Below are 27537 nucleotides of genomic sequence, written 5' to 3' on the forward strand. Positions count from 1 at the left end.
CAGTTATAAATACATTTCTATATGTTTTGTGGCACTGATCACCCCTCCCCCTTATTACACGTATACAAACTGAGCAACTTCAGTGGAGAGGCTAGGAATAATTATGCTTCGGCTTTGCTTTCTCAAAAGCAGCTTTTCGGGGGAAATTTTCAAGCCCCCCCCCCCCCCTCCAACCCGAGAAAAAAGTGTGGAAAAACACTGCTGGGGGGGTCAAATCGGTAAAGCTCATGGTCGCTAAACCAAAGAGTCGAGTTCGAACCCTCTTGTTAGCTGGGAGAGACATCCTTTGATTGGACAAAGGCTAGCAAATCCGAAAAGAAAAGCAGGCTGAAATCGGAGTCAATGGCGCATAACGAGTTGACACGTATACTTAATTGTGCTGGTGGGGGATCCCTTCCAACACTAAAATTAAGAACGGAGAAGAAGAAGACTGTGTTAGGGATTCCCTGGCTTAAGGATGTACAAGGCAGCTACGTGTAAATGTTTGTTCCCTCTACTCTTTTCTTCTTGCTCGTGTGTTGATGGAGAAATACACAGAGGCGTAGCGACCCTTCCCGGCGCCCGGGGACAAGCTTTTCGATTTGCACCCCCCCCCCCCTCAAACTCCCCCCCCCCCCCCCCCCGCTACGCTACTGGCAATACAGCCTAGTACTAGGCACGGTACGCCAGTTGCAGACTCCAACAGTCGCCCACCTGTTTTACTCACCTGTTGTAGTAGAAAGAAGCTGCGAAATGTGAGAATGTGTGGATGTTTGCCCCTAGCTAAAGCTCTAATTTTCTTGATATGTCAGTCTGCAGGGAATTCACTTAGATTTCCCTTTCTTCTGTACTTAACTCAAAGGGGGCAGTATCACACCCTTCCCTCTGACTAAGGGAGAGAAACTAAACAATTCGCCAAAAAAACACTACAAGATATATTCTAGTCAAATATATTTAAAGGTGATTATGATTCTAGAGTTATACTAGAGCATATAATTTGCAGCATATGGAAAAAGCAAAAATCATGTTTTTAAATATTTTTCTAAATATTTAAAAATCAGAATTAATGTTTTTAATGCAATTTGCTTTAACGGGAACAACAAACACAGTATTTAATACATCTGAATTTAAAATCGTTTATTCTATATTACAGTGCGTTCGAACTCTATTATAATCATAAAAACATATTTGAAAATGTTTTAATTGAAAGTAAATGTGTTTTTAAAAAAACATAACATTCTCTATGACAGGGGTCGGCAACCTGCGGCTCGCGAGCCGCATGCGGCTCTTTTGATATCAAGATGCGGCTCTCCAGCTCCTTGAACACATACTAATAATCTTAATAAAAAATGAAATATTTGAAATAAAAAAAATGTTAGTGGCTCTTTCAAACCAGGGAAATTTTGAAAATTGTAAATTTTGGCTCTTCCGCTTCAAAAGGTTGCCGACCCCTGCTCTATGAGTATATTAAATCTACCTAATAATTAACAAGTATGGCCCGTCATGAAGGAGCTGCCAATGAAGCAGGGAGAGCTGCAACTCTACTTAAGAAAAGACCACGTGAACAGGACGAGGCTGAAGCTAAAAAGAAAGATTGCAGAAGCACTTGCTATTGGGAACATCCATACTAAATTTGCCACGCATTGTGACGCTAGTGAACAGTCCCTAGTCAAGCACAATTAGTCTGGTCACCTGGACTAAATTTTTACGAATTTGCATGTCGCTAGTTTAAATAGGAACCTGGTATATCCTTTAAAGACTTAATTGGTAGACGTTAAACTTAAAGCTTTGTTTGATGTGTCGTTCTCTAAACCTCACGCATTCTGTAAAACAGAGGTCTCCAAACTACGGCCCGCGGGCCGGATGCGGCCCGCGAAGTCCTCTCATCCGGCCCGCGGAGACCTTTTTGTCCAAGAAAAAATCGTTTGTTGGTGATGGCTGAGGAACTTTGCGCAGAAAAATCAAAGACATGCCTGGAAGAAACTGGCCCCCGAACTGAAATTTGATAGTTAATGCGGCCCTCGGACTGAAAAGTTTGGAGACCCCTGCTGTAAAAGATCTGTTCTATTTGAATTACTTTGCTCTATTGCGTGTTTTTATCAACATAACGCTAGGAAACTACTGCACTAGATTTAGAACATAACATGTAGTGAAAACATTTGAATACATGTTTTTTTTAACACTCTTTTATTTAGACATTTACAACTTCATTATGAAAATACAGAGCATTAAAAATTTACTTTGACAAATCAAATATAAAAATAAATGCATGGTTGAAAGATAAAAAATCATCACACTAACACCCAAAAAGCACATACATTAATAAAATGCTAACACAATAACAGAAACTATATGACAAAAAAGTCTTCACAAAGATCAATTACCATTTTTACAAGCGGATGATAATGAAATTAACAAATGATGTTTTTAGGTCTACATATACATAACAGAAACAATTTACCCAAATAAAGAACAGTTATACAGTCATAAAAAGTTAAAAAAATAATCTCTAACAAAAGCTGCTCTACCTCTCCTTGTTATGACAGGTAAATGTTAAACATTGCACACAAAATAGTTCACATTTCAATAGTACTTATATGATGACACTTTATACGAGGTAAGAAAATATTTAAAGTAAGTAAAGGTAAACTTTGGAACCTGACGATCCATGCGACAGGTGAAGGAGAGTTCATCTTTTTATGTGACCTTGAATTTTCAACAACACTGGAATTGGAAATAACTTTACTTTCTCTAACTTATGTGAGGTACTAATTAGAGCTGGGTTGACTCGGAGATTCCTAAAAACTCACTGAATTAGGTTATAAACAGAATTTTAAGTCCAGCTGACTTGACCAATCTCATTGTATAGTTCAACTGTAAAACATCATGAAACAAAAACAAACAAGGAGATGTTCACAAAAATAGCTAGCAGAAAACATTTTCACATTGAATGGAAACAGAATGTTAGTTAATAATACGTCAAAAAAGATTACACTATTTTAAAAACAAAAGGCAGCCTATACAATGGCAGTGAATGCAAACACTGTTGATTTAAAAGATAATATAATGTTATAGTTATAGTAAAAAAAAAATATTTCGCTAAATCAAAATAAGTGGATTCATTCTAAAAATTTGAAGTTATACTTTTATACTATACACCTGTTTAATAAAACTGAAGCATCAATATATAATTAATCAATATTTTGCACATTAATCAACAAATCAATATTTTGGACCTTGATCAACCAATTATTTTCCAAACATTTCTCATTCCTGGATAATTTGGTCAGTCATTTATTCCTTCAACTTTTGGCGTAGTCTGGCGTATTCTCTTAGCCTGAAACACATTATTTTTTAACAATTAGAATTTGTTCATTAATGTTGCAAAGTATCAAACACTACCAAACAAACCACTCCAACACCTACCAACTAACACAAATAATAACAACTAAAAATCAGATTTTTATCAATTCTATTTCTGAACCAGCTTGCAGTAAAAACTAACTGCACCTTTTTTTTGTTTAAACGCACAACCTGATTGACACAAAACCACATAAATAAAACAAACTGGTAAAACTAAATAGACATGAATCACATAATTAAAACTAATTAGTAAAACTGGACACACATGAATCACATAAATAAAACAAACTGGTAAAACTGAATAGACAAGAATCACATAAATAAAAAGGGGTTGGCGTGGTCAAGTCGGTAAAGCTCATGGTTGCTAAACCGAAAAGTCTCGAGTTCGAACCCTTGGGCAGATGAGGCTCGTTAGCTGGGGACAGCCACTTTTCTAGGAGAGACAACTCCAAAATCAAACAACTGTTGCCTTGTCGTTTGTTCTTGGTTGGACAAAGGCTATGGAAGCAAATCCAAAAAGAAAAGCAGGCTGAAATCGGAGTCAATGGCCTCAATGGCGCATAGCCAGTTGACACGTATCCTTAATTGTGATGGAGGCGTGGTCGAGTCGGAAAAAGCTCATGATTGATAAATTCGAAAAAGTCTCGAGTTCAAACCCTCTGGCAGATAAGGCTCGATCCCTTCCAACACTAAAAATTAAGAACGAAGAAGAAGAAATAAAACAAACCTAAGGGCATTGATCTTGATGAAACCTCCAGCCTCATGAGGCTCATAGTCTCCTTGTACGTTCATGCTGAAAGTTGATAACATACATGTTCAAAGTTGATAACATGCATGTTCAAAGTTGATAACATGCATGTTCAAAGTTGATAACATGCATGTTCAAAGTTGATAACATACACGTTCAAAGTTGATAACATACACGTTCAAAGTTGATAACATACACGTTCAAAGTTGATAACATACAAGTTCAAAGTTGATAACATGCATGTTCAAAGTTGATAACATACACGTTCAAAGTTGATAACATACATGTTCAAAGTTGATAACAAACACGTTCAAAGTTGATAACATACAAGTTCAAAGTTGATAACATACAAGTTCAAAGTTGATAACATACAAGTTCAAAGTTGAAAACATAACACGTTCAAAGTTGACAACACACATGTTGACAACCTAGACAACAGTGCAGTACTTTAACGAGCCACAAGTGGATGAACATTGTAATGCCAGATGTATTGAAAGTCAGACGACTCACCTGACCAGCTCCCTGTTGTACAGAGAAAGTGGCGACCTCCTGCCCAGGATGTACACGCCCCCTTTAAAGAGTTTTAGAGTTACCACCCCTTCTACATGCTCCTGGCTTTTGTTGATGCAAAATCTGGTGAACTCACACTCTGGGCTAAACCAGAACCCTGAAAGTTATGGTAAAATCTGTTGAACTCACACTCTGGGCTAAACCAGAACCCTGAAAGTTATGGTAAAATCTGGTGAACTCACACTCTGGGCTAAACCAGAACCCTGAAAGTTATGGTAAAATCTGGTGAACTCACACTCTGGGCTAAACCAGAACCCTGAAAGTTATGGTAAAATCTGGTGAACTCACACTCTGGGCTAAACCAGAACCCTGAAAGTTATGGTAAAATCTGGTGAACTCACACTCTGGGCTAAACCAGAACCCTGAAAGTCAGGCAAATGTTAAACCACAAGTCTAAAAGTTATGTCAGGTAAATGTTAAACCACGACCCTGAAAGTTATGTCAGGTAAATGTTAAACCACGACCCTGAAAGTCAAGAAATGTTAAACCACAACTCTGAAATTTATGTCAGGTAAATGTTAAACCAGAACCCTGAAAGTTATGTCAGGCAAATGTTAAACCAGAACTCTGAAAGTCAGGCAATTGTTAAACCAGAACCCTGAAATTTACTACAGGCAAATGTTAAACCAGAACCCTGAAAGTTATGTCAGGTAAATGTTAAACCAGAACCCTGAAATTTATGACAGGATTGACAGGTACATGTTAAACCACAACCTTAAAAATCAGGCAAATGTTAAACCACAACCCTCAAAGTCATGATAGGCATTTGTTAAACCAGAAAATCATGACAGGAATATTTATATTTAACTAAAACTAGGAAGACAATACAGGCACATATTGTTAAAGTCCAAGTGTAACAAAATAGTGTTGATGTAGAGTGAGGAGTTTGTTTTAAAACATCAATCAGACTAGAAATTCAAAGACCATTTTTCAGAAATTTTCCAATATGCAACTTCTCTCAAAAACACACGTTTGAGAAAATTCAATATTCTGAAGAAAAAAAAATATAGAAAAATTAAATTAGCAGAATTAAATGACAGACATTTGAGTCTGTCACTTACAAAAAAATATTTCTAGAGAATTATTTTAAAAAATGAAACTAATTATAATTTTTTTGAAAACCAAATTAAAAGTTTTTCCTTGTGTTACCTTTATATACTTGATCTCCAAACTGAACATCCAGGGTTCTCTTGATTTTTCTCATTTCCTGCAGGAAAAAAAATAGTTGCAAATATTTTGTTACAAAATCAATTGCTGTGGGCTCGCTTTATCAATGTATGTTATAGTAATACAACACCTTATACAGGAAAGTTGTAATTTAATTTCTTTTAAAAAAGATTAAAGGTTTGTAATAATCCCAACATATCACTATTGTTATTTTTAATCTCTGTTTTTAAAAGAACACCAGTTTAAAATAAAAATCCATGTTTTTGAATAACATACCACACCACTTTCAAATATTAATCCATGTTCTAAAAGAAAAATGTAACATACCCTGTCCATTGTGAAAACTTCAATATCTGTATGAGCTGCTATGAGAATGGTGCCACCTGGAGTCTCGTAAATACCTGGGACAGGAAGTTTAATTCAATCTTTAGATTCTTGTAAGATTCTTTAATAAAAAGCAAGCAGATAAGTAATAGGGGCCGTGTGGTTGAATGGTAGAACTTGTGACTACAAACTCAAAAGTCTCAAGTTCAAATTCCAGGCTTGAGTCTGTAAGACGTCCATGATTTCAAATAACTCTGATGGGAAACTGACTCATGTTAGATAAACTGAGTCAGCTGGGCATAGTGCTGAACATACTATCCCTTGTAGACAGAGGTCATAGTAACAGATAAACTCTACTTCTTCTGCCCCATGTGTCTTGGGCACAAACAGGAAAAGATGATGACAAAGATGCTGATGTGTTGTAACTACAGTCATGTAGAACAGCAGAGATTACATACAAACAAGCAGAATTAGATAACTACAGTGATGTAGAACAGCAGAGATTACATACAAACAAGCAGAATTAGATAACTACAGTGATGTAGAACAGCAGAGATTACATACAAACAAGCAGAATTAGATAACTACAGTGATGTAGAACAGCAGAGATTACATACAAACAAGCAGAATTAGATAACTACAGTGATGTAGAACAGCAGAGATTACATACAAACAAGCAGAATTAGATAACTACAGTCATGTAGAACAGCAGAGATTACATACAAACAAGCAGAATTAGATAACTACAGTGATGTAGAACAGCAGAGATTACATACAAACAAGCAGAATTAGATAACTACAGTGATGTAGAACAGCAGAGATTACATACAAACAAGCAGAATTAGATAACTACAGTCATGTAGAACAGCAGAGATTACATACAAACAAGCAGAATTAGATAACTACAGTCATGTAGAACAGCAGAGATTACATACAAACAAGCAGAATTAGATAACTACAGTGATGTAGAACAGCAGAGATTACATACAAACAAGCAGAATTAGATAACTACAGTCATGTAGAACAGCAGAGATTACATACAAACAAGCAGAATTAGATAACTACAGTGATGTAGAACAGCAGAGATTACATACAAACAAGCAGAATTAGATAACTACAGTGATGTAGAACAGCAGAGATTACATACAAACAAGCAGAATTAGATAACTATAGTGATGTAGAACAGCAGAGATTACATACAAACAAGCAGAATTAGATAACTACAGTCATGTAGAACAGCAGAGATTACACACAAACAAGCAGAATTAGATAACTACAGTCATGTAGAACAGCAGAGATTACATACAAACAAGCAGAATTAGATAACTACAGTGATGTAGAACAGCAGAGATTACATACAAACAAGCAGAATTAGATAACTACAGTGATGTAGAACAGCAGAGATTACATACAAACAAGCAGAATTAGATAACTACAGTCATGTAGAACAGCAGAGATTACATACAAACAAGCAGAATTAGATAACTACAGTCATGTAGAACAGCAGAGATTACACACAAACAAGCAGAATTAGATAACTACAGTCATGTAGAACAGCAGAGATTACATACAAACAAGCAGAATTAGATAACTACAGTCATGTAGAACAGCAGAGATTACACACAAACAAGCAGAATTAGATGAGAATGAAATACCCAGTAATTAGAAAAAGTACCTCGAGATTTCATGCCAATAAATCTGTTTTCAACCAGGTCAACTCGACCTATGCCGTGTCTTCCACTGAAACAAAACATTTATAGAAATCAACGAATCACATCATTGGTCAGCTGGTCAAGTGAGACCTAGTCACTAGGTGGGAGGTGGGGGAAGAGGGTACATCCATAAATCAGTCGCAGTAGTCTAAAATGTCAGCATACCCAACCAACTCCATTTGTCATACATCATAAAATACCAGATTACCATATAATGAAAGAAACTGCAGTTTCACCCTTACTCCTCCCCCCCCCCCCCCCCAAAATACAAGGAAACCTTAAGTCTAAAGAGATTGGTATTCACCAAACAGCATTATAGTTAACACACGTCTCATTATTCCAAATATTCTCTGGCTGGCCAAAATTAGAACCTGTGGTGTACTCACCCGACCTTGTTAAGGTAAACAAAAATATCCAGGGGTTCTGTATGTTTTACTGACTCGGCAGAATTTGTCACACATACCGGGACACCTGGTCAGGTTGATCAAAACATGTAAAAAATTAGTCACATACAGAGCAGTTTCGAGTCAAATCAGCTGAAACATGTAGCAATTTTACAACAGCAAAACTAGTCAGGTATGAAATATTTTTCAAATAATGCCTGGCTGTTGTTCACAAAATGTTTAATTAATCAGGTATTAATAAATGAAGTTCAACTGCAGTTAAAGTTGTGGCTGATCTTACTGAAGAAATAGCTCAACTACCTTTGTAAGAGGTACCAATAGGTATTTTAAAGTGCCCACCTTTTTTAAACTCTATCTCAATCACATCTGCCTTGTCCGGGGCTTTCTCAGGGTCAGTGGTCATTTGGAACAGGTCATCAGGTGCATGGTGGTCAGGATCTTCAAGAACACCTGACTCATAGCTGAAAAAATATGTAAACAATGAAATGAATAATTGAAAAATTATTGGGCCATTGCAGGTATTTTTTCATTTTTAAATTTTGTAGATTGAATTAGATATTTGACTAGTCTTATTGGACTAAACTATTTTTTTAATCAAATGATTTGTGTTTAAATCTATACAGGAAATAAATATTTCTGATAAACTATTGGTTTTAACAATTAATAATGATCCCAAGTAAAAAATAACTAATATTCTACATCAAATTTTATTCAAAATTAAACCCATGTCAGAAATTCTTTTTATTGAACAAAAATGTATAATCTATTTTATTAATCTAAAACACATTATATTTAACCAAAATCTCAACATTTTGAACCCACCAGGATAATTGAAGTAAATATTTTATATCATTATTTAAAGTTTGTTAAATAATTTTTTTCCTCTATATTTAGGGTACAATTTTAGTCTAGAATATAAACAAAGTGTGAAAAACAATATGGGCAAGTGTGATATGGGCTAGGTAAAATGTTTTCACCTAATGTGTAAGTGAGATAGGGGCTAGGTAAAATGTTTTCACCTAATGTGTTAGATAGGGGCTAAATAAAATGTTTTCACCTAATGTGTGAGATAGGGGCTAAATAAAATGTTTTCACCTAATGTGTGAGATAGGGGCTAGGTAAAATGTTTTCACCTAATGTGCAAGTGAGATAGGGGCTAGGTAAAATGTTTTCACCTAATGTGCAAGTGAGATAGGGGCTAGGTAAAATGTTTTCACCTAATGTGTAAGTGAGATAGGGGCTAAATAAAATGTTTTCACCTAATGTGCAAGTGAGATAGGGGCTAAATAAAATGTTTTCACCTAATGTGTGAGATAGGGGCTAAATAAAATGTTTTCACCTAATGTGCAAGTGTGATAGGGGCTAGGTAAAATGTTTTCACCTAATGTGTGAGATAGGGGCTAAATAAAATGTTTTCACCTAATGTGCAAGTGTGATAGGGGCTAGGTAAAATGTTTTCACCTAATGTGTGAGATAGGGGCTAAATAAAATGTTTTCACCTAATGTGTGAGATAGGGGCTAGGTAAAATGTTTTCACCTAATGTGTAAGTGTGATAGGGGCTAGGTAAAATGTTTTCACCTAATGTGTGAGATAGGGGCTAGGTAAAATGTTTTCACCTAATGTGCAAGTGAGATAGGGGCTAGGTAAAATGTTTTCACCTAATGTGTAAGTGAGATAGGGGCTAGGTAAAATGTTTTCACCTAATGTGTAAGTGAGATAGGGGCTAGGTAAAATGTTTTCACCTAATGTGTAAGTGAGATAGGGGCTAGGTAAAATGTTTTCACCTAATGTGCAAGTGAGATAGGGGCTAAATAAAATGTTTTCACCTAATGTGTGAGATAGGGGCTAAATAAAATGTTTTCACCTAATGTGCAAGTGAGATATGGGCTAGGTAAAATGTTTTCACCTAATGTGTAAGTGAGATAGGGGCTAGGTAAAATGTTTTCACCTAATGTGCAAGTGAGATAGGGGCTAGGTAAAAATGTTTTCACCTAATGTGCAAGTGTGATAGGGGCTAGGTAAAATGTTTTCACCTAATGTGTGAGATAGGGGCTAGGTAAAATGTTTTCACCTAATGTGTAAGTGAGATAGGGGCTAGGTAAAATGTTTTCACCTAATGTGCAAGTGAGATAGGGGCTAGGTAAAAATGTTTTCACCTAATGTGTAAGTGAGATAGGGGCTAGGTAAAATGTTTTCACCTAATGTGTAAGTGAGATAGGGGCTAAATAAAATGTTTTCACCTAATGTGTAAGTGAGATAGGGGCTAGGTAAAAATGTTTTCACCTAATGTGTAAGTGAGATAGGGGCTAGGTAAAATGTTTTCACCTAATGTGTAAGTGAGATAGGGGCTAAATAAAATGTTTTCACCTAATGTGTAAGTGTGATAGGGGCTAAATAAAATGTTTTCACCTAATGTGTAAGTGAGATAGGGGCTAAATAAAATGTTTTCACCTAATGTGTAAGTGTGATAGGGGCTAGGTAAAATGTTTTCACCTAATGTGTAAGTGTGATAGGGGCTAGGTAAAATGTTTTCACCTAATGTGCAAGTGAGATAGGGGCTAGGTAAAATGTTTTCACCTAATGTGCAAGTGAGATAGGGGCTAGGTAAAATGTTTTCACCTAATGTGTAAGTGTGATAGGGGCTAGGTAAAATGTTTTCACCTAATGTGTAAGTGTGATAGGGGCTAGGTAAAATGTTTTCACCTAATGTGTAAGTGAGATAGGGGCTAGGTAAAATGTTTTCACCTAATGTGTAAGTGTGATAGGGGCTAGGTAAAATGTTTTCACCTAATGTGTGAGATAGGGGCTAAATAAAATGTTTTCACCTAATGTGCAAGTGTGATAGGGGCTAAATAAAATGTTTTCACCTAATGTGCAAGTGAGATAGGGGCTAGGTAAAATGTTTTCACCTAATGTGCAAGTGTGATAGGGGCTAAATAAAATGTTTTCACCTAATGTGCAAGTGTGATAGGGGCTAAATAAAATGTTTTCACCTAATGTGCAAGTGAGATAGGGGCTAGGTAAAATGTTTTCACCTAATGTGCAAGTTAGATACGGGCTAGGTAAAATGTTTTCACCTAATGTGCAAGTGTGATAGGGGCTAGGTAAAAATGTTTTCACCTAATGTGCAAGTGTGATAGGGGCTAGGTAAAATGTTTTCACCTAATGTGCAAGTGTGATAGGGGCTAGGTAAAATGTTTTCACCTAATGTGCAAGTGTGATAGGGGCTAAATAAAATGTTTTCACCTAATGTGCATCAAGTTAGCATCCATGCTCCATGGGCTTTTCAGTGTGACAGGAAGTGGAATCCCATGGTGCTGTTAATAATGACAAGTTTTACTAATGTCAAGCTTTTATCCTATGACAAATTCCATCTAATAACAAGTTTCCATCTAGTTAAATAATGTAAAGATGTATTTTTATTATTATTATAGAACACAGTTTCAAATTTTTCCTGGCTGAGAATGTGAAGCCAGACTTTCACTCACCTTTGCATATTCAAAAAGGTCAGTGCGACCTTTGAATCTGTTATAAAACTCTGGCTGTCTCCAAGGGGAGATCACCTTAAACAACATTCATAATATTGTTTATAACTCCAATTAAACAACAATAAGCAGTGTATCAGTGTAATTCTAATGTTTAACATAATATTCAAATAATATTTAATAATTGGATATTTTTACTGCCTAAAATATACAAGTAGTTCAACTTGCAACATGTGAATTCCCATGAAGTAGGGATGCTTTAATTATTTTAGTAGTTATGAAGTATTTAAGTCTTTACATATATGTAAACAAAGCTGGAATTAATTCACCAAATAAACAATCTATTTCCTGTAAATGGTCATTTATTTTTGTAGATTAAGATATTTTAATTTTTTTTACACATGATTTTCTTTTTATGCTAAGTAGTAAGGAAACATTGTAATACAAGCCAATTGAACATCTACAATTTAATAAAAATTATTAGATTTTTAAAGTTATTTCTCCTCATTGATACTCTAAAATTTTAAAAACAATAGTTTTCACTTCAATGGTACTTTTTCTTTTGTTAATAAACAAGTAAAGGGAAATAAGCAAGCAGGTGTGCGAGAAAACATTTATTACTTCCCCTGAAATGACTAACCTCAATCCCTGGATGAAGAGCATAGGCACCAAGTTCAAATCTAATCTGGTCATTTCCTTTCCCAGTGGCGCCATGTGTAACATAGTGGGCGCCTTCATCCTTGGCCACTTGGACCATGCCCCTGTAATGAGGAGTATCACAAAACATGTTTATCAAATTCTAAAATTTCAATTGATGCATTCAGGAGGAATAGCCTTCAATTCACTCACTATGGGGCTTATAAAAAACTGCACCATTTTTATAAGCATTAATTTAGTTTACGACTAGTATGATGCATCATATACCCACACTGCAAAAAACTAGGTCGGTTTTAGAAAATTGTTTTGTAAGGTTGCTTTTTATTTATTCAAACTGTATTTTGTATCATTTCAAATTTCAAACTATGTTGAATAAGGCACTAATTATTTTTTTTCAAATTGAGTAAAAGGAGATAACCGAGTTTTTACCTTGTGATCAGGGGCCGAGCGAGTGATGTCCCCAGAAGATATCTGTCTTCATACGTGGCGTTGGCTTGTATAGCAGGCCATATAAACTCTTCTACAAATTCTTTGCGCAGGTCAAGGATTACCATCTGATGTTTTGAAAGAAAGTTCGATTATGTACTTTCATTACTAGATAGTAAACTAAACAATGTTAACAAGTAATTGTATTAATTGTTAAATAACAAATGAATAACATAAATAGGTCTAGCTACATATAGTTCAGCTAGCATAAAGTTATGCATGTTTACACACAAGTAGGAGGAAAACATTTTGCGACATAGTGCTTTTGAATTGGCAGTTTACAATGAAACTGACCCAAAACAGGAACTGATCCAGAAGAGTTAGGAACTGACCCACAAGACAGCTAGGAACTGACAAACAAGACAGCTAGGAACTGACAAACAAGACAGCTAGGAACTGACCCACGAGACAGCTAGGAACTGACCCACAAGACAGCTAGGAACTGACCCACAAGACAGCTAGGAACTGACAAACAAGACAGACACACTAGACAGCTAGGAACTGACCCACTAGACAGCTAGGAACTGACCCACTAGACAGCTAGGAACTGACCCACTAGACAGCTAGGAACTGACCCACTAGACAGCTAGGAACTGACCCACGAGACAGCTAGGAACTGACCCACTAGACAGCTAGGAACTGACCCACTAGACAGCTAGGAACTGACCCACGAGACAGCTAGGAACTGACCCATAAGACCGTCAGAAGAGACCCATGAGAGCCAAGTAGAGACCCACATGACCGTCAGTAGAGACCCACAGAGACCCAAGAGAGAAAAGCAGGAAACTCACGAAACAGATATGAACTAACCCACTCAACTAAAAGTGACCCCCCCCCCTTCAGAGAATAGCCACAAGTGGCTGGACTGACAATGACAGTCATTGACATCAGGCTCAACTTATACTAAACTTTACATAACATTGATAACCCATCCTCGCTATGTTAGCAATATACTTTTTAAAATATGTGAATGAATTATTTTTTCCCTATTTCTTACATCTAGAAAAAACTATGAATCAAAAGCATGTGGCGATATCCTGGTATGTATGGGACCGGCAGTGGAAAGGAGAAAAACAAGATTCAATGTAAACACAGTTCTCGTGTGTGATTGTAAACACTGTCGCCTATTGTGTTGACCTATTTCATAAATGTGTCATTCCGTGAAAACAAGATCAGCTGATCACCCACGGTGTATTTTTAGCAACGTTAGGGGAGACGACTACCAGTGAGTAAATGTATCTTAATTTTGTTTTGTTAACGTAACCAAAGGGCACGAACCCTAACACAGAAGGTCAAGGTCTAAACGTTGTTTACATCCTGCACGCTACACAGTATTTTTTTTTACTCGTTCACAACAAAAGTACATTTAGGTAAGCCGAGAAACATAGTGGATGTTATTAATAGGCCAATGAATTCAGACCAGCAAAACAAAGTTCAGCCAGCATTAAGTCGATACGGCTGTAACGATAGCAACAGTCAGACGTTAAGTTTACAGTTTTAACTAGTGCAAATACATTGTCATCAAAGGCTAAAGAAACGGAAAGCATTTAGGGTTAAAATGTTTAAAATCTATACGGCTAGGATTTTGGACCATGCTAAATAAAAAAAATGATATGATTATTTGTAACAAAAACTATGTCTGATTGTTCCGTAAAAATCATCAATGTGTGCAAGTAAGAAAACCTGGTTGTAATTTTTAGATATATTTATTTTTGCCGGCCTTGCTGTTTATGTTACGATATGCAGCGATACTAGCTGGTTAGGCTTGGGGCCAGAGTTTCTTCCAGGCATCTCTTCGGGGGGGACGAAGCCCCCCCCCCCCCGCAAAATTTTTACCCCCCCCCCCCCCCCGAACGAAATGAAATTTATATAATTTATATAGAAAATATATACTTTTAACAGTTTCCGCCCCCCCCCCCCCGGAGAAAAAAGTCTGGAAGAAACACTGGTTGGGGCCCTGGGAGCCATACAGTACTGGGTACTATATATACAATATGCAGGCGTTTTTACACTAACCAAAAAAACCACAGTATGTAATTCTAACCAAAATAGCTGTCTGTTTGCTGCAGAATTCCAGATGTTTACAGATCTTTAAGTGACTGTAGTTTTTATGAGGTCAAGGTGACAGAAACCCACACACACACACACAAAGACGCAGGAACACTGTATCGAACATCTATACATTATTTCAACCCTTCCCACATGCCCCTCCCTCCCCACACTATCACCTATCAAATAAAGCCACGCTGATACAAAATAAAGTCACGCTTTTAACCAACTTGATATAAATATTTATCCCATGCAAGTCAGTAAAAATATTGTGGCACTATGACATGTGACCAATTGGTCAACTAAACTGTTCAATGTAAATACAGTTAACCTTTACCGAACTTCTGTGGTTAAAAACGTGTTTACATCTTATTTTTTTAATCACCCTATTTTTAACTGACCGATTTTTTTTAAGCTAGCTCCATAGTCGATGTAAACAATATCAAATTTGGGCACGAGGCATGTCTTGTTATTGTGTGTTAACCGGATTAGTTGTTTCCTTGTCCACTTCTGTTTACACACACACACGCACACACACACGAACATAAACAACCCTGAGATGTAAGCCTCCTTTTTTCTATTTTTGTCCCTTTTGCTTGATATCTTGTGTGATCAGTTTATATCACATTATTATTAATTAATGTTTTTTTAGTATTAAAGAAAAATTTTTTAAAAATCCTACTTAATTTTAAAAAAATAACGTTTCTTTCTAACGTCTAAACTTGATTTGTTTACTTGTGTTTGTGTACACAGTGAATTGTATGTAATTTTCCATCCTATACGTGTTAGGGGCATGTAACCTATACTTCGGTGTATAATTTATAGTTAAAAGTATGTTAGTCTATTTTATTATAACGATGTGTGGGTGTGTACTGAATTTATGTACTATAAATGTGTGTACAATAAAGATGTGTACCAAGTATATGTGTACAATAAAGATGTGTACCAAGTATATATGTACAGTGTATATCTTAAAACTGCTGACTGTGTAAATGATGCGGTCACGGATTCTTCACGCCCCCCCCCCCCCGGTCTATGCAGCCTGTGATGTGACGAGGTGAGAACAAGGTGTGACTAACACCAGAACGGTGTCAGCAGGTGACACACACCACGTGATGATGGTGACACCCAATGCAAAGCACGCCGTCCATAACATTAAACCAGGGGCGTAGCGAGGGGGGGGGGCGGACCGCACCGGGTGACACCGTTTAGGGGGGTGATACCAAGGCAAAAAATAGCAAAATATATTGAGAAAAATGATAATTCCACTTAAGTGATTAATTCGAGTGTTAAATAGAGGTGCAAATCGAAAGTTTGAGGGGGGGTGCAAATCGAAAGTTTAAGGGGGAGGGTGCAAATCGAAAGTTTGAATGGGGGGGGGGGGCGCAAATCGAAAATTTGTCCCCGGGAAGGGTCGCTACGCCTCTGGGGGGTGACACCATTAAGTGCCGCACCGGGTGACACCCGACCTCGCTACGCCACTGCATTAGACAATGGTCAGGGTCGAGAGCCATTGGTCAGGAATTTTTTTTTAATGCATGTCAGATTTATCGTACCGGTTATTTTATAACTTCCTACCCTCTATAGTGATCATTAATCAAAATATTGATGCTAATGATATTGTTTGTCGTGTCAACATCACTGAGTGAAGCGAGATCACCCACAATGACCAAGTTAGTTCACTCCCTTGCAATATTTTGTTTACAAAAGAAAAGGCCATTGACCTTTCAAAAGACGGTCAGCGTGTTTATTTGAAAATGTAAAAAAAAAAATTACAGCTATTTAGACACAATATTTTTTTTTTTACTCCCATTAATGATGATTTTCTTTTTTTTTTACTTGAGTGTCGTGCAAACCTATAGCCTAGTGCCTATCCTGCATAGCTGGGCCACCCATTGCAAGTGTTTAGTACGTCGATACCTTGTTTAACTTGAATTACATCCAATTATGTAGCTAGCGCGGTGTGAAAGTTGGGATGGGATTGTGTGTAGTTAGGCTAGGGATTGATCGTCTCGCTTGACGATGTTGCTATGGGTAGCACGCAAAGGATGACTGAGTGTGATTAGTGTGAAAAGACCTAGGCCTGTGGATGTAGGGTTAAAGCAGACCAGGTGGATGTGAATATCCAATAGTGGTGGTAGGAGGGGGGTAGATTATGTTGACATGGTTAAAAAACGAAAATGCCAAGTTAATTAGCTCAGTAATTATTTTTTTAATGATGGTGACGATCTTATAAGCAAGTCATTACACCATGCACAGAGTGGATCTTTCAGTAGCGTCAGTGGGTGGACACCGGTAAAGGGAGGGGGTTGGACGGGGGTGGACACGGGTCGAGGGAGGGGGGCGCACATTCCGTGGCACTATCCAAGAGGGATGACACCAAAACTAAAATCGCAAAATTGAGAAAATCTGTTTTATGTAACAATTTAATATATACCCCTCAACACACACCCATATTACATAACCGACATCATTAAGCACTAAGTGGCACCTTCTGGGGTACGGGTTAAACCTGATTGGGCAACAATCAACAACAGCTTGATTGTTACTGATATGGATGAGCAGTTTTTACAGTGATTAGCTATGAGAAATGACAGTTGTGCTCCTTACAGTAGAAAGTAACATGTTTACTTTTCACTTTTATCTGTGTGTACATACATATACTGTTGTATACACATGTACTGTTATATACAAATGTACTCTTTACACATGTATGCACTGTAGATATGCAACACATATACTAATGTACATGTACATTGTTCACACAGGTACTGTTGATGTGTGAATAAACTCTCTTCACAGTGCAAGAAGTACAGTATGAATTTTCTTTAATATCAATATCTATATAATACACATACAAACATACTTTTAATTCTAGCCCTCTACTTATTTTAAACAGATATGTTTGAGTTTGTTATATATGTACACTCAACTGAAATAGTTTGACTTGAGGCTTTTGTTTTAAAATGAGGGTTGAGGTGAATTATGATAGTTAAAAAAGGCTAATGATAAAAATAAAATGTATGCCTCATTCAAGCCTTACACACGCAAGACAGAGGGGTGGCACTCATTAGCCAGAGGTGACTAATTTTGTGACAGTATTCAAATCGCACTGACCTTAAGAGCCCCAAATTTCACAGCCTTTTCTCTAACTGCGTCAAAGTCTTCTTCTTGCCCAATGTTAGCCTGAAAAATTAAATTCAGGATTACATTTTGTCATGAGATATATTTTGATGTGCTCATATATAAAAACTGATTTAGAAATCAAAATAAAGTATTTGCAATCTTGCCTTAATAAATACAAAATAATGGCAGTTAACAGGCCTTTATTAAAGGGTATTGATTTCTGTTATATTTATATTTATAGTACAAATAATGAAAGTAGAAATTAACTAAAATTATTAGGCCCTAGTCATAACCTATTAACTTTATATTAGTAAATGCAGGAAATTAATAGATTAATATTATTAAGCCCTATAGTAATTGGGAAGTATATTTTTATAGGCATATTTAGAGTAACTAATTCAAATTTTATCAATAGTTTTTTGTTTTAAAACACCATAGGAAAATAATGCAATGTAGGCCTACTACTTTTATATTAAGATTTTTTTTTATTGTATTACATGGTCAAGTATAGGGCACCGCAATTAAAAAATATGATATTGTCTAGGCCCTATTGGTAATTTTTCAATGATCAAAAAAGATAAAGGCATTACAAGGTTTTTTATCCCACACTGTAATGCTTGTTTGGTACTTTTTGTGGTCAAATTTTTAACGACAATCCGATAACAAAAATTCAATCTAAAATTCCAATAAATTAGTCATGAAAGTAATAATATACAGAGTTTCTTTCAAAAATTTCCTCAGTGGACAGTGTCCCTCACTGCACTTTCACCACCCATACTCAAGAAAACATAAATTATCTAATTGATGAAGAGACATATGTTAACCCGTTCCGTCCTTTTTAATAATAATTTATATAGGCCCTAGGCTATTATAAATTATGTGGTTATTTCAAAATCAACTTACCAAATATGCAACAACTTCATAGCCCTGTTCGATGAGCCACACTAAAATGGTGGAAGTATCAAGGCCACCACTGTAGGCAAGCACAACCCTTTTTTTACCAGCGTTTTCTCCAGACATTGTACTTTTGTTTTTACTGCAAAAATTACTGTATTTCAGAAATAATTACTCCACATCTAGATCTAGTTGAGTTCAAGAGATTGAGAAGTGATTAAAAGACGAATGTTGAAGTTATATGAACAGAATTGAAATCACAAAAGTGACAAGTTATTTAATATTATTTATTATGAAGATCAATATTGAATTATTGTCATAAAGCCGCAAATTTGAACCGATGAGGAAATAGAAATTACTACACACTACACAGTCTTTAGAGAAATAGATCTACGGTTGGACTTGTAAACAAGCTCAACCTTCGTTGACATACAAATCTTTTTTTTTTTCTTTTGACCAAATCGATGCGAGCGTCCCTGTTTTATACAGCGAGGAAAGTTCCGTTATCGGCGTTACCAACAACGCGTATAAGAAAACTTTGGTTCGCCTAACTTTGTTTCGTTCCTATTTGTTGTTTTTCAGCCAGGTTTCCTACCATTTTTTTTTTCTGTTTCGAGTAAACAATTATTTTGGCACTATTTATTATTTATCTGTGTTGTGTTATTTAGTTGGCTAATAAATAGGCTACTGATTACACTGTAGTTATTTTTATTTATGAAAATTGTATGGAAGTGTAGTTTCACAATACTTTATCCTAGTTTAATGCATGGTTTATGTTGTTGTTTTTGACTGACTTATTATTAAAAAAAATTGCATTTGAAAACATTTACGTAACTTGCCTTAATTTTATTGTTGTAATCTAATTGGTGTAAAAAAATTTAGGTTAACCATCCAGGAAATTAAACCATCAGAAAGCTCAAAACACGCAGTAAAAACATTGTTGTTGTCTTATTATTTTTTTTAAACTATTTAAATTGAAGATTTAATCAAGCTTTGGCGTATAATTGATAAACGTTATTAAACAATACGTAACACTTTCTCCGGGAGGAGGCATTGAAACTTTCGGGGAGGGGGGGGGGAGACTTAAACTTCCGGGGGGGGGGGGGGGCACTAGGTGAAGTATATATTAAGAAAACAAGTATATTTGATTTGGGGCAGCGGTTAGACGAGCTTCGTGGGCGATGCCCCTCCCCCCTCCTCCGAAGAGATGCCTGAAAGAAATTCTGGATACATAAACTACTATTTTGATTTTACTTCATCATACAAGCAACCCCAGCCACCCTCGCCTCCTCCACACACAAACACGCAATTAAAAAAAACCGTGTACTAATAAGTTTTGACCGACGACTGCGACGAGATGTTACATATTATAATGATGGCAATAACAAACATGGGATTTGAATATGTTTGACATCTAACCAAAATGGTAATTAATGATTATTACTTAGAAATGTATAATGTTGTTTATTACCACAATATGACAAAACACAATGTGGTAAAAGAATAGCATCCAATGATGGTGAATGAACTTTTACCGTGTTATATTTTTTAAAGATATAAGCCAACTTTCTTCATGACATTTGACAAATTAATTAATTAATTGAAAATTTGCATTTTCCTTTGATGAATGTTTCAAACTAACAATGAATCAACGCAGAGAGTCACACTCTATATACGATTCTTATTTTGTAATATCATCAACATGTACATAACACTATTCTCCTCAACTAAAATAGTGTCTCTTTTAGATATTTTGTCCGGTGGGTGAGAAAACGGGATTGTTAATGAAAATTATTTTTATTCTAAACATTTGAAATATTGTTTATTAGTCCGGAAGGTGGTATGCAGGTGTGGGCTCCGATCTAACTATAAAAATGAAGAAAAAAATAAAATTGAATATAATTTTCTTAAAAGAGAATTGTTTTAGTTACTATAAATTGCCTAGCTCAACCGTGTGGTACTAATGTGCTACACAGTAGCGTAGCGAGGGGGGGGGGGCGGGACGACGACATATGTCCCCGGGCGCCGACCTTAGGGGGCGCCAAAATGGGTTGGAAAAAATAAATTGAAAGGTTGAGGGGGGTGCAAATCGAAAGTTAGAGGGGGGATGGGTGCAAATCGAAATCTTGAGGGGGGTGCAAATCGAAAAGTTTGTCCCCGGGCGCCGGGAAGGGTCGCTACGCCTCTGGAGCTACAGGAAGTGGTGAATCCGGTAATGTACAGAATATGTTTGTAAGTCCCATAATTTTGTTTAGAGAGATGGGTTTATGTGCGTGTTATGGTTTCAGTATTGAGATAGCCGATAAGTTCGTAAAAATAAAAGTCAAATAAAATTGAATTACATTTTCAAGTACTTTATTGCAAACCGATGGCCGTAAGCTACTCTTCTTAGATATATCGATCGACGTAACTCAGTATCGTCATCCACTAAGAATCATATGTTATTAATGGCTATCTTTGGATTATATATATATATAAAATATATACTTGTTTATATATAAATATATATCATATCTATATGGTGCCGTTTTCTCATTATTAAAATTATTTACTGCCACATTAATAGAGCTACATAATTTATTTAATTGAGCCTTGCTGGAGATAGCATTTTGAGTTGTTTCTTTTAATTAATTGCATAGAACTTTATATCGAACGCTTTAAAAAAAAATCACACTGGCAAATTTCTTCCTATATTCACGTCATTTTACTATAGTTTGAAGCATCACGAGTATAAAATTTAACATTTTAGGACCTAGTAGCCTAATGGGCCATTATTTCTTAGGTTTCGTGTTAACTTACATTAAAGGACAATCGGGCAACTGATAACGTCATATTTTTAGTTAACTTTACACCGGAAGTAATGTGTTTCATATTGGTGCAATAGACGGACACGATGTAAGTAACATTTGTTGTAAAATTTGTTGTGTATGAACTAAATAATAATTGTTTCTTGTTTATATATGTAAATCTGTTAAATATGTGTTTTCTTTTAGGACTAGCGGGAAAAGTTGGGCCGAACAGGTTGATCAGGGGGATGAAGGTATGTTCAATATGTCTTAGAATTCCACATCTAAATTTCTAAAATGTTCAAGCGCAGGGCCGTGCCGGCTGTAGAAATCGTCAGCTAGAAGATCTAGATCTAGATCTTGAATCCAAGATTCTAGACTCATTCTAGTTCTACTCTTAGACACTAGTTAGTTTAGACTGTACAAGATCTGTGTCTAAACTTCAACATTTTTTGCCCCAGCATCTCCATTTGGTCGTTTCAGTGACTTTAATAGCTGGGTTAGAGTTCTGCGGATTGTATACTAGATTTCTAGATCTATATAATGACGCATGCACAGTACCATCGAAAACATCGTGACGAAGAAAAGTCATAGTTTCTCTCTAAGTCTATTGCGCATGCATATCTTTTTCCGGCTAGAATCAGCCTTATTTTTAACCTAAGACTATGGTGTTAGATTTTCTCGCTAAATCTTAAATTTACTCTATTTTCAAATTAAACATGACCACTGAATAATAGACATCCATATTTAATCCATTAGAGGAACTAATTTTGAGGTTTTTAGTTCGTTTTAAACTAAATTAGGCCTACTTAATTTAATATTAATCACTCTCAGCTATGGCACGACACACCCTGCCTTAACACAACCATGTTATATAACTTCTACGTTTGAGGCCACAGCAAACCACGAAAAGGTTCAACTTTTTAATTTGCTATGCACCAGAGTTCCTCAATAGTGATAAACCAATTAAGGGTCACATGGTTTATAAAAAATAACTTTGTAGTGATATGTGCGTTGGTCTTGTAAAAAAAACACTCACAATATTTTTCTTTTTTCATGGACAGATAAGACTAATAATGCTTTATGCCTACTTACTCGCTCATTTTTGTACCTACACTGTTGATATTTTTAAAGTTGTATTAATTTTAATGAAACCAACTTTTGAATTTAGCCTCCATTCTTCAAACCAAATTTTAAAACGCTTTTCTGCATATATAACCCTGCCACCTATTTTGCTTGTGGTAAGCATTTTAAAGAGTAATTCTAAGGTCACTGGAACTAAGTCAAAAAAATGTCTGAAGTCATGCATCTGGTGTGGATGCCATATTCTTGTTAGCGATTCTTATTTTTAAGTAAAATTTTAGTCACAGTAGTGTAGTAGAGTGAAATGTGTTGTAATTCTGTAAACAGGATTGCTTTACTTATAATAAAATATAATAACCCTATAGGACAGAGGAGAAGTGTTCACCTGTTTCTATTACCTCAGCATATGATGTATTATAAAGTGAAATTAGGGTCGGCCCTATGCCGAGCTGCTTTTACCCTCCCTAATTATATTTTACCCCAGGTGTACTACAGACTCTAGCTAGACCAGAATATGAACTGGAGATTTTCATGTTAGCACCCACACAATCAGAAAGTTATGGGTTGTTCTAAATGCATTATTTGGTTTTAAAAATCTTTTTGTTATTAATATTGGACAACTGCACGAACTTCCAATATTTCAAAATAAACATTAATTCCTATTCATGTTCTAGGCATCCTTCCTCCACCCAGTGAAGAGTATGATGAAAAGAAAGGTTTGAAGACTATTACAGAGTATAAGAATAACGAAGATGGAAAATTGATTAAGGTTTGAATAGCTTGAAGTTTTTTATAATACTAACTAGTAGTCTATTGGCTTTTGTTTTATTATTTTATTAATTTTTATTAACTATAGTTCTGCTTATTTAATAGGTGATTCGTACATTCAAGATAGAGACAGTACGTCTATCAAATTCTATAGCCATGAGAAAGGTAGGTTATTTTTTTATCATTTTTGTTCACTCATTCTATTATTTTCTTGCATTTCATTTCATCTTTTAGTATTGTCTCTTTTTGCAAAATGTTTTCAAAGTCCAGAAAAGAATCTAGTGTACTTTGCATTTTGAAGTCATAACATTATTTTTCAAAATTGTTGTGCTAAAAGCATCTCATAAAGTTCTGTATGAAATAATCCTTTTCCCGCATGAATCTACCAAAAGTTCCTATCCTGACAGCAGCCAGGCATCATGGCCGTTGGTTGTTGTACGTGATAGGGACATTAACAACGGTCACACGTACTAGAGAGCAAGGTTGAAATCCTCCATGCTCTCAATCAGTGTGTCTACACCTCTATCATTAGATCAGCCTCTGTTCTACCCTAATTTACTCAATGCCACTAAGGGGTAAAACTTCTTTCAGACATGGAAAAAGTTTGGTGCAGCTGCAGGGGATCCCCCAGGACCTAACCCATCCAACACAATTTTGACTGAAGAAGTTTTCATGCAGTTTGTACAGAACAAAGAGGTAAGTGTGGAGTGAGGAAGGCTATATATATATATACATATATATATATATATTTATTTATATATGTATATATATATACACGCTATTTGTATATACATGGATTTTTTCCATCACTTTAACTTAATTTAAGGCCTCTAAAATTCCTCCTGTTAAAAATACAGCTGACACACTTCTGTGTTCAATTTTTTTTTTTTTGTTAAATGCACTTCTAACTCTACTGGCATCTACTAATCTATGACTGTACTCTAACTTCTACCAACTTAAACCTAACCTACTAATCCATCTGTGATCTACTCGCTGCTAACTGCTCAACTTGCTCCAGCTCATTACTGATGCTTGACAGCCCCACTGACCATGACATGTGATTTCTCACGTCTCATTTGTCTACTATACTGTTGGTTCTTACTCTACATTAACTGCTTGAACAATGGCAATCAAGCCTACACTATTCTACCTTTCTCACCTCTTTTGCTCTATTTCTATTGTTGCCTAATCTTGCATCATCACATAAGGCTCTTAAAAAAAACAGTATTAATATGTATTGTGGGATTTTATTTTTTTTAAATTGTTTTATAAATTATTATAGACACCTGCTCCTGAAGAGGAAGATCCACTAAACAAACTGAAAAACCAAAAGATTGTATCTTGTAGAATTTGTAAAGGAGACCACTGGACTACTAAATGTCCGTATAAAGATACTCTACAGCCGTTACAGGTTTGTCACCTTTTTAAATAATTTCCTAGCAATTGTTTTGTCTTGAAGTGCCTAATATCTTTTAAAAATAATTACTAATACTTAATTTTAGGAAAAACTTGAAGAAGGAACGAAAAAACCAGACATTGCTCCAGTTTCATCCTCGCCGGCACCTAAACCAACTGGAGGAAAGTACATCCCACCCACATTGAGAGAGGGGGCCAACAAAGGTAGAGGGGAATCAATGGCCACACAACGGAAAGGTGGTAAGTGTTTATTCCTTGAATTTCATTTGCCTATCCTGACAGCAGCCAGACTCAGTTGTCATGGATGTTGTATGTGATAGGTACATTAACAAGAACATCTTGGGTCACACGTACTAGAGTGCATGGTTTATTGTACCATGCTCTCAATCAGTCTGGCCATAGTATAATTCATATATTTTTTTGCACTTTTGAATGCATGATAGGAAAATCTGTTAAATTTTTTATTATATTTTTTAACTCTGTGGTTGTTGTATTTTATTGAATTATTATATAATGATGTTATAAACTTAGTTTATGTTGAATATTATATGTTATAAGCAAGTGTGTTAAGGATTCTCTTGTTTATTTTCTAGATGAATCTGCAACTATAAGAGTAACAAATCTTTCTGAGGACACGAGAGAATCTGATCTTCAGGAACTATTCAGACCTTTTGGTCCTATTTCAAGGATATATTTGGCAAAAGATAAAAATACTGGCCAGTCAAAGGTGAACCCCGATATTAGATTTGAGTCAAGAAATGAAATTCTTTAGCTTCTATATATTTGTTTCATGTTTTTGTTTGTTTTACCTAATAAGACAATATATTTTTCAGGGCTTTGCGTTTATCAACTTTCACCGCAGAGAAGATGCAGCTAGAGCTATACAGGGGGTGTCTGGGTTTGGTTATGATCACCTGATCCTAAATGTCGAATGGGCAAAGTGAGTACATACATGATAAACCATTTTTATCCTATCCTGACAGCAGCCAGACTTGTGTCATTGGATGTTGTACGTGATAGGTACATTAACAAGAGCTTCTTAAGTCACACGTACTAGAGTGCATGGTCTACACGACCATGCTCTCAATCAGTGTGTCTATATATTTAATATTTTAAACTTTTGCGTTTTCTTATAATCTGTTAATTTTCCATTACAGGAAAACTTCTCATCAAAATATTTTAAACTTTCTGCCATAAAAATTGATATTTTTTTGTCGTCCTATTTGAAAAATAAAATCTTTTCTGCCAATCTATTTTTTACTTGGGCAAAATATGAAAATGCTAATTTATTTGAAGGCCTATTATATGAAGCGGAAATTTGCTGAGGCTAAGGCTCATACAAAATCTAGGCGTTGAATTTTAGAAATAAAAATTCTGCACAATGTCCATATCTTTCTACCAACCAAAAAGGCTATACATATCGTTCTAGATCACATGCTCTCATACCCTTGCAATACATTAAGATACCCATCATAATACTATCCCAATTTCTTTGCTCACCCGAACATTGCTTACATAAGTCTACCCATTTTTGCTGGTCATCAGAAGAATCATCTACTCTTAGTTACTATGTCATGCAGAGAAGGGTAGGGGGGGGGGTCGTCTATGTCAGCTAAATTTAGATGATGGTTTGAATGTGCTACTTAGATGTTAGCGCATGGACACTAACTCTCATCAATCATAAATAAGTAAAGGTGAATTTATTTGAAAGATTATTATAAAATAAAAATATGATGAGATATGCGCTGTTCTCATTTTACTTTTACTTAACTTTACCGACATTTAATGCGATCAGTGACTACATCTCTAATACATAGTATATTTCAAGAGAGGGTGTCATAAACTTTTTTTTAAATTAGTTTCTAAATTTAAGCTGTGGCATATTTTTTACGATAAAAATGTTTCATTGTATGTGATTTGTTTCATTATATTCGCTGAACTACCATTGTGTACATTATTTTTCTTTCAGACCTTCGGCACAACAATAGCGACTGCTTATAATTTATTATGTGATTGGAACTTCGTAACAATGTTGTCTTAGGAGTGTACTTCGACTATAAATTTTAAAATAGGGAAACGAATTCAAGTCATTCTACAGCAGGTAGAAAACTATTACTAGACACAGAAAAGTTAGTCTTATTATAATTCTGTCACAAGAAATTGATGAAATGCTTCTGAATCAAACAAAATCTTTTGTGTTGAAATAATAAATGTCTTATTTCATTTTACTGGTTGTTACTTTTCAATGTATGTAATAGAGTGACTGAATTGTCAACATTGATTATGTCTTGTTATGTATATGGTATGTTTGATAAAAATTTTGTTTAAGGGGTCTAAGCTGGGTACATTTAAATTGTCATTTTAATAGCCTCCAGGATATTGTCTTGTACATTATTGTAAATAATTTTTTGATCTATCTATCCTCACTATCACAGACCAAGAAGCATCAGTTTAAAAGAAAATGATTATCTTTTTTTTTTTGGTCCATGTCTGATAAAACAAATAAAATAATGAACACT

The 27537-nt window shown here is 35.6% G+C and overlaps 2 protein-coding genes across 7 annotated transcripts; one reads left to right on the forward strand and one right to left on the reverse strand.

Annotated features, from left to right (window-relative positions):
• Window positions 1–2589: 2589 nt before the first annotated feature.
• Window positions 2590–19548, reverse strand: LOC131937510 (argininosuccinate synthase). Of its 5 annotated transcripts, none has more exons than XM_059294998.1 (15): window positions 19399–19545; window positions 18975–19107; window positions 18063–18131; window positions 12840–12964; window positions 12394–12514; window positions 11757–11831; window positions 11515–11585; window positions 8607–8728; window positions 8250–8334; window positions 7827–7891; window positions 6155–6228; window positions 5810–5867; window positions 4601–4757; window positions 4070–4135; window positions 2590–3316 (listed from the first exon to the last, which is right to left on the reverse strand). In XM_059294998.1, exons 2-15 carry the CDS (start codon window positions 19089–19091, stop codon window positions 3274–3276), a joined length of 1248 nt encoding a protein of 415 aa, XP_059150981.1. In that variant the 5' UTR covers window positions 19092–19107; window positions 19399–19545; the 3' UTR covers window positions 2590–3273. The 5 variants fall into 5 exon arrangements, with proteins under 5 accessions (XP_059150981.1, XP_059150980.1, XP_059150979.1 ...); XM_059294997.1 differs by having other exon boundaries at window positions 19337–19539; XM_059294996.1 differs by having other exon boundaries at window positions 19332–19539.
• LOC131937511 (eukaryotic translation initiation factor 3 subunit G) lies at window positions 14030–27244 on the forward strand. Of its 2 annotated transcripts, none has more exons than XM_059295002.1 (10): window positions 14030–14121; window positions 21959–22005; window positions 23509–23603; window positions 23708–23767; window positions 24194–24298; window positions 24885–25013; window positions 25105–25258; window positions 25612–25745; window positions 25852–25958; window positions 26988–27244. In XM_059295002.1, the coding sequence occupies exons 1-10, from the start codon at window positions 14045–14047 to the stop codon at window positions 27004–27006; spliced, it is 927 nt and encodes a 308-aa protein (XP_059150985.1). In that variant the 5' UTR covers window positions 14030–14044; the 3' UTR covers window positions 27007–27244. The 2 variants fall into 2 exon arrangements, with proteins under 2 accessions (XP_059150985.1, XP_059150986.1); XM_059295003.1 differs by lacking the exon at window positions 14030–14121 and adding an exon at window positions 21718–21860.
• The last annotated feature ends 293 nt before the right edge of the window (window positions 27245–27537 follow it).

This window comes from Physella acuta, unplaced genomic scaffold, assembly GCF_028476545.2.
Source record: "Physella acuta isolate Inbredline_101_S28 unplaced genomic scaffold, ASM2847654v3 ptg000211l, whole genome shotgun sequence".
Classification (NCBI taxonomy): Eukaryota; Metazoa; Mollusca; class Gastropoda; family Physidae; genus Physella; species Physella acuta.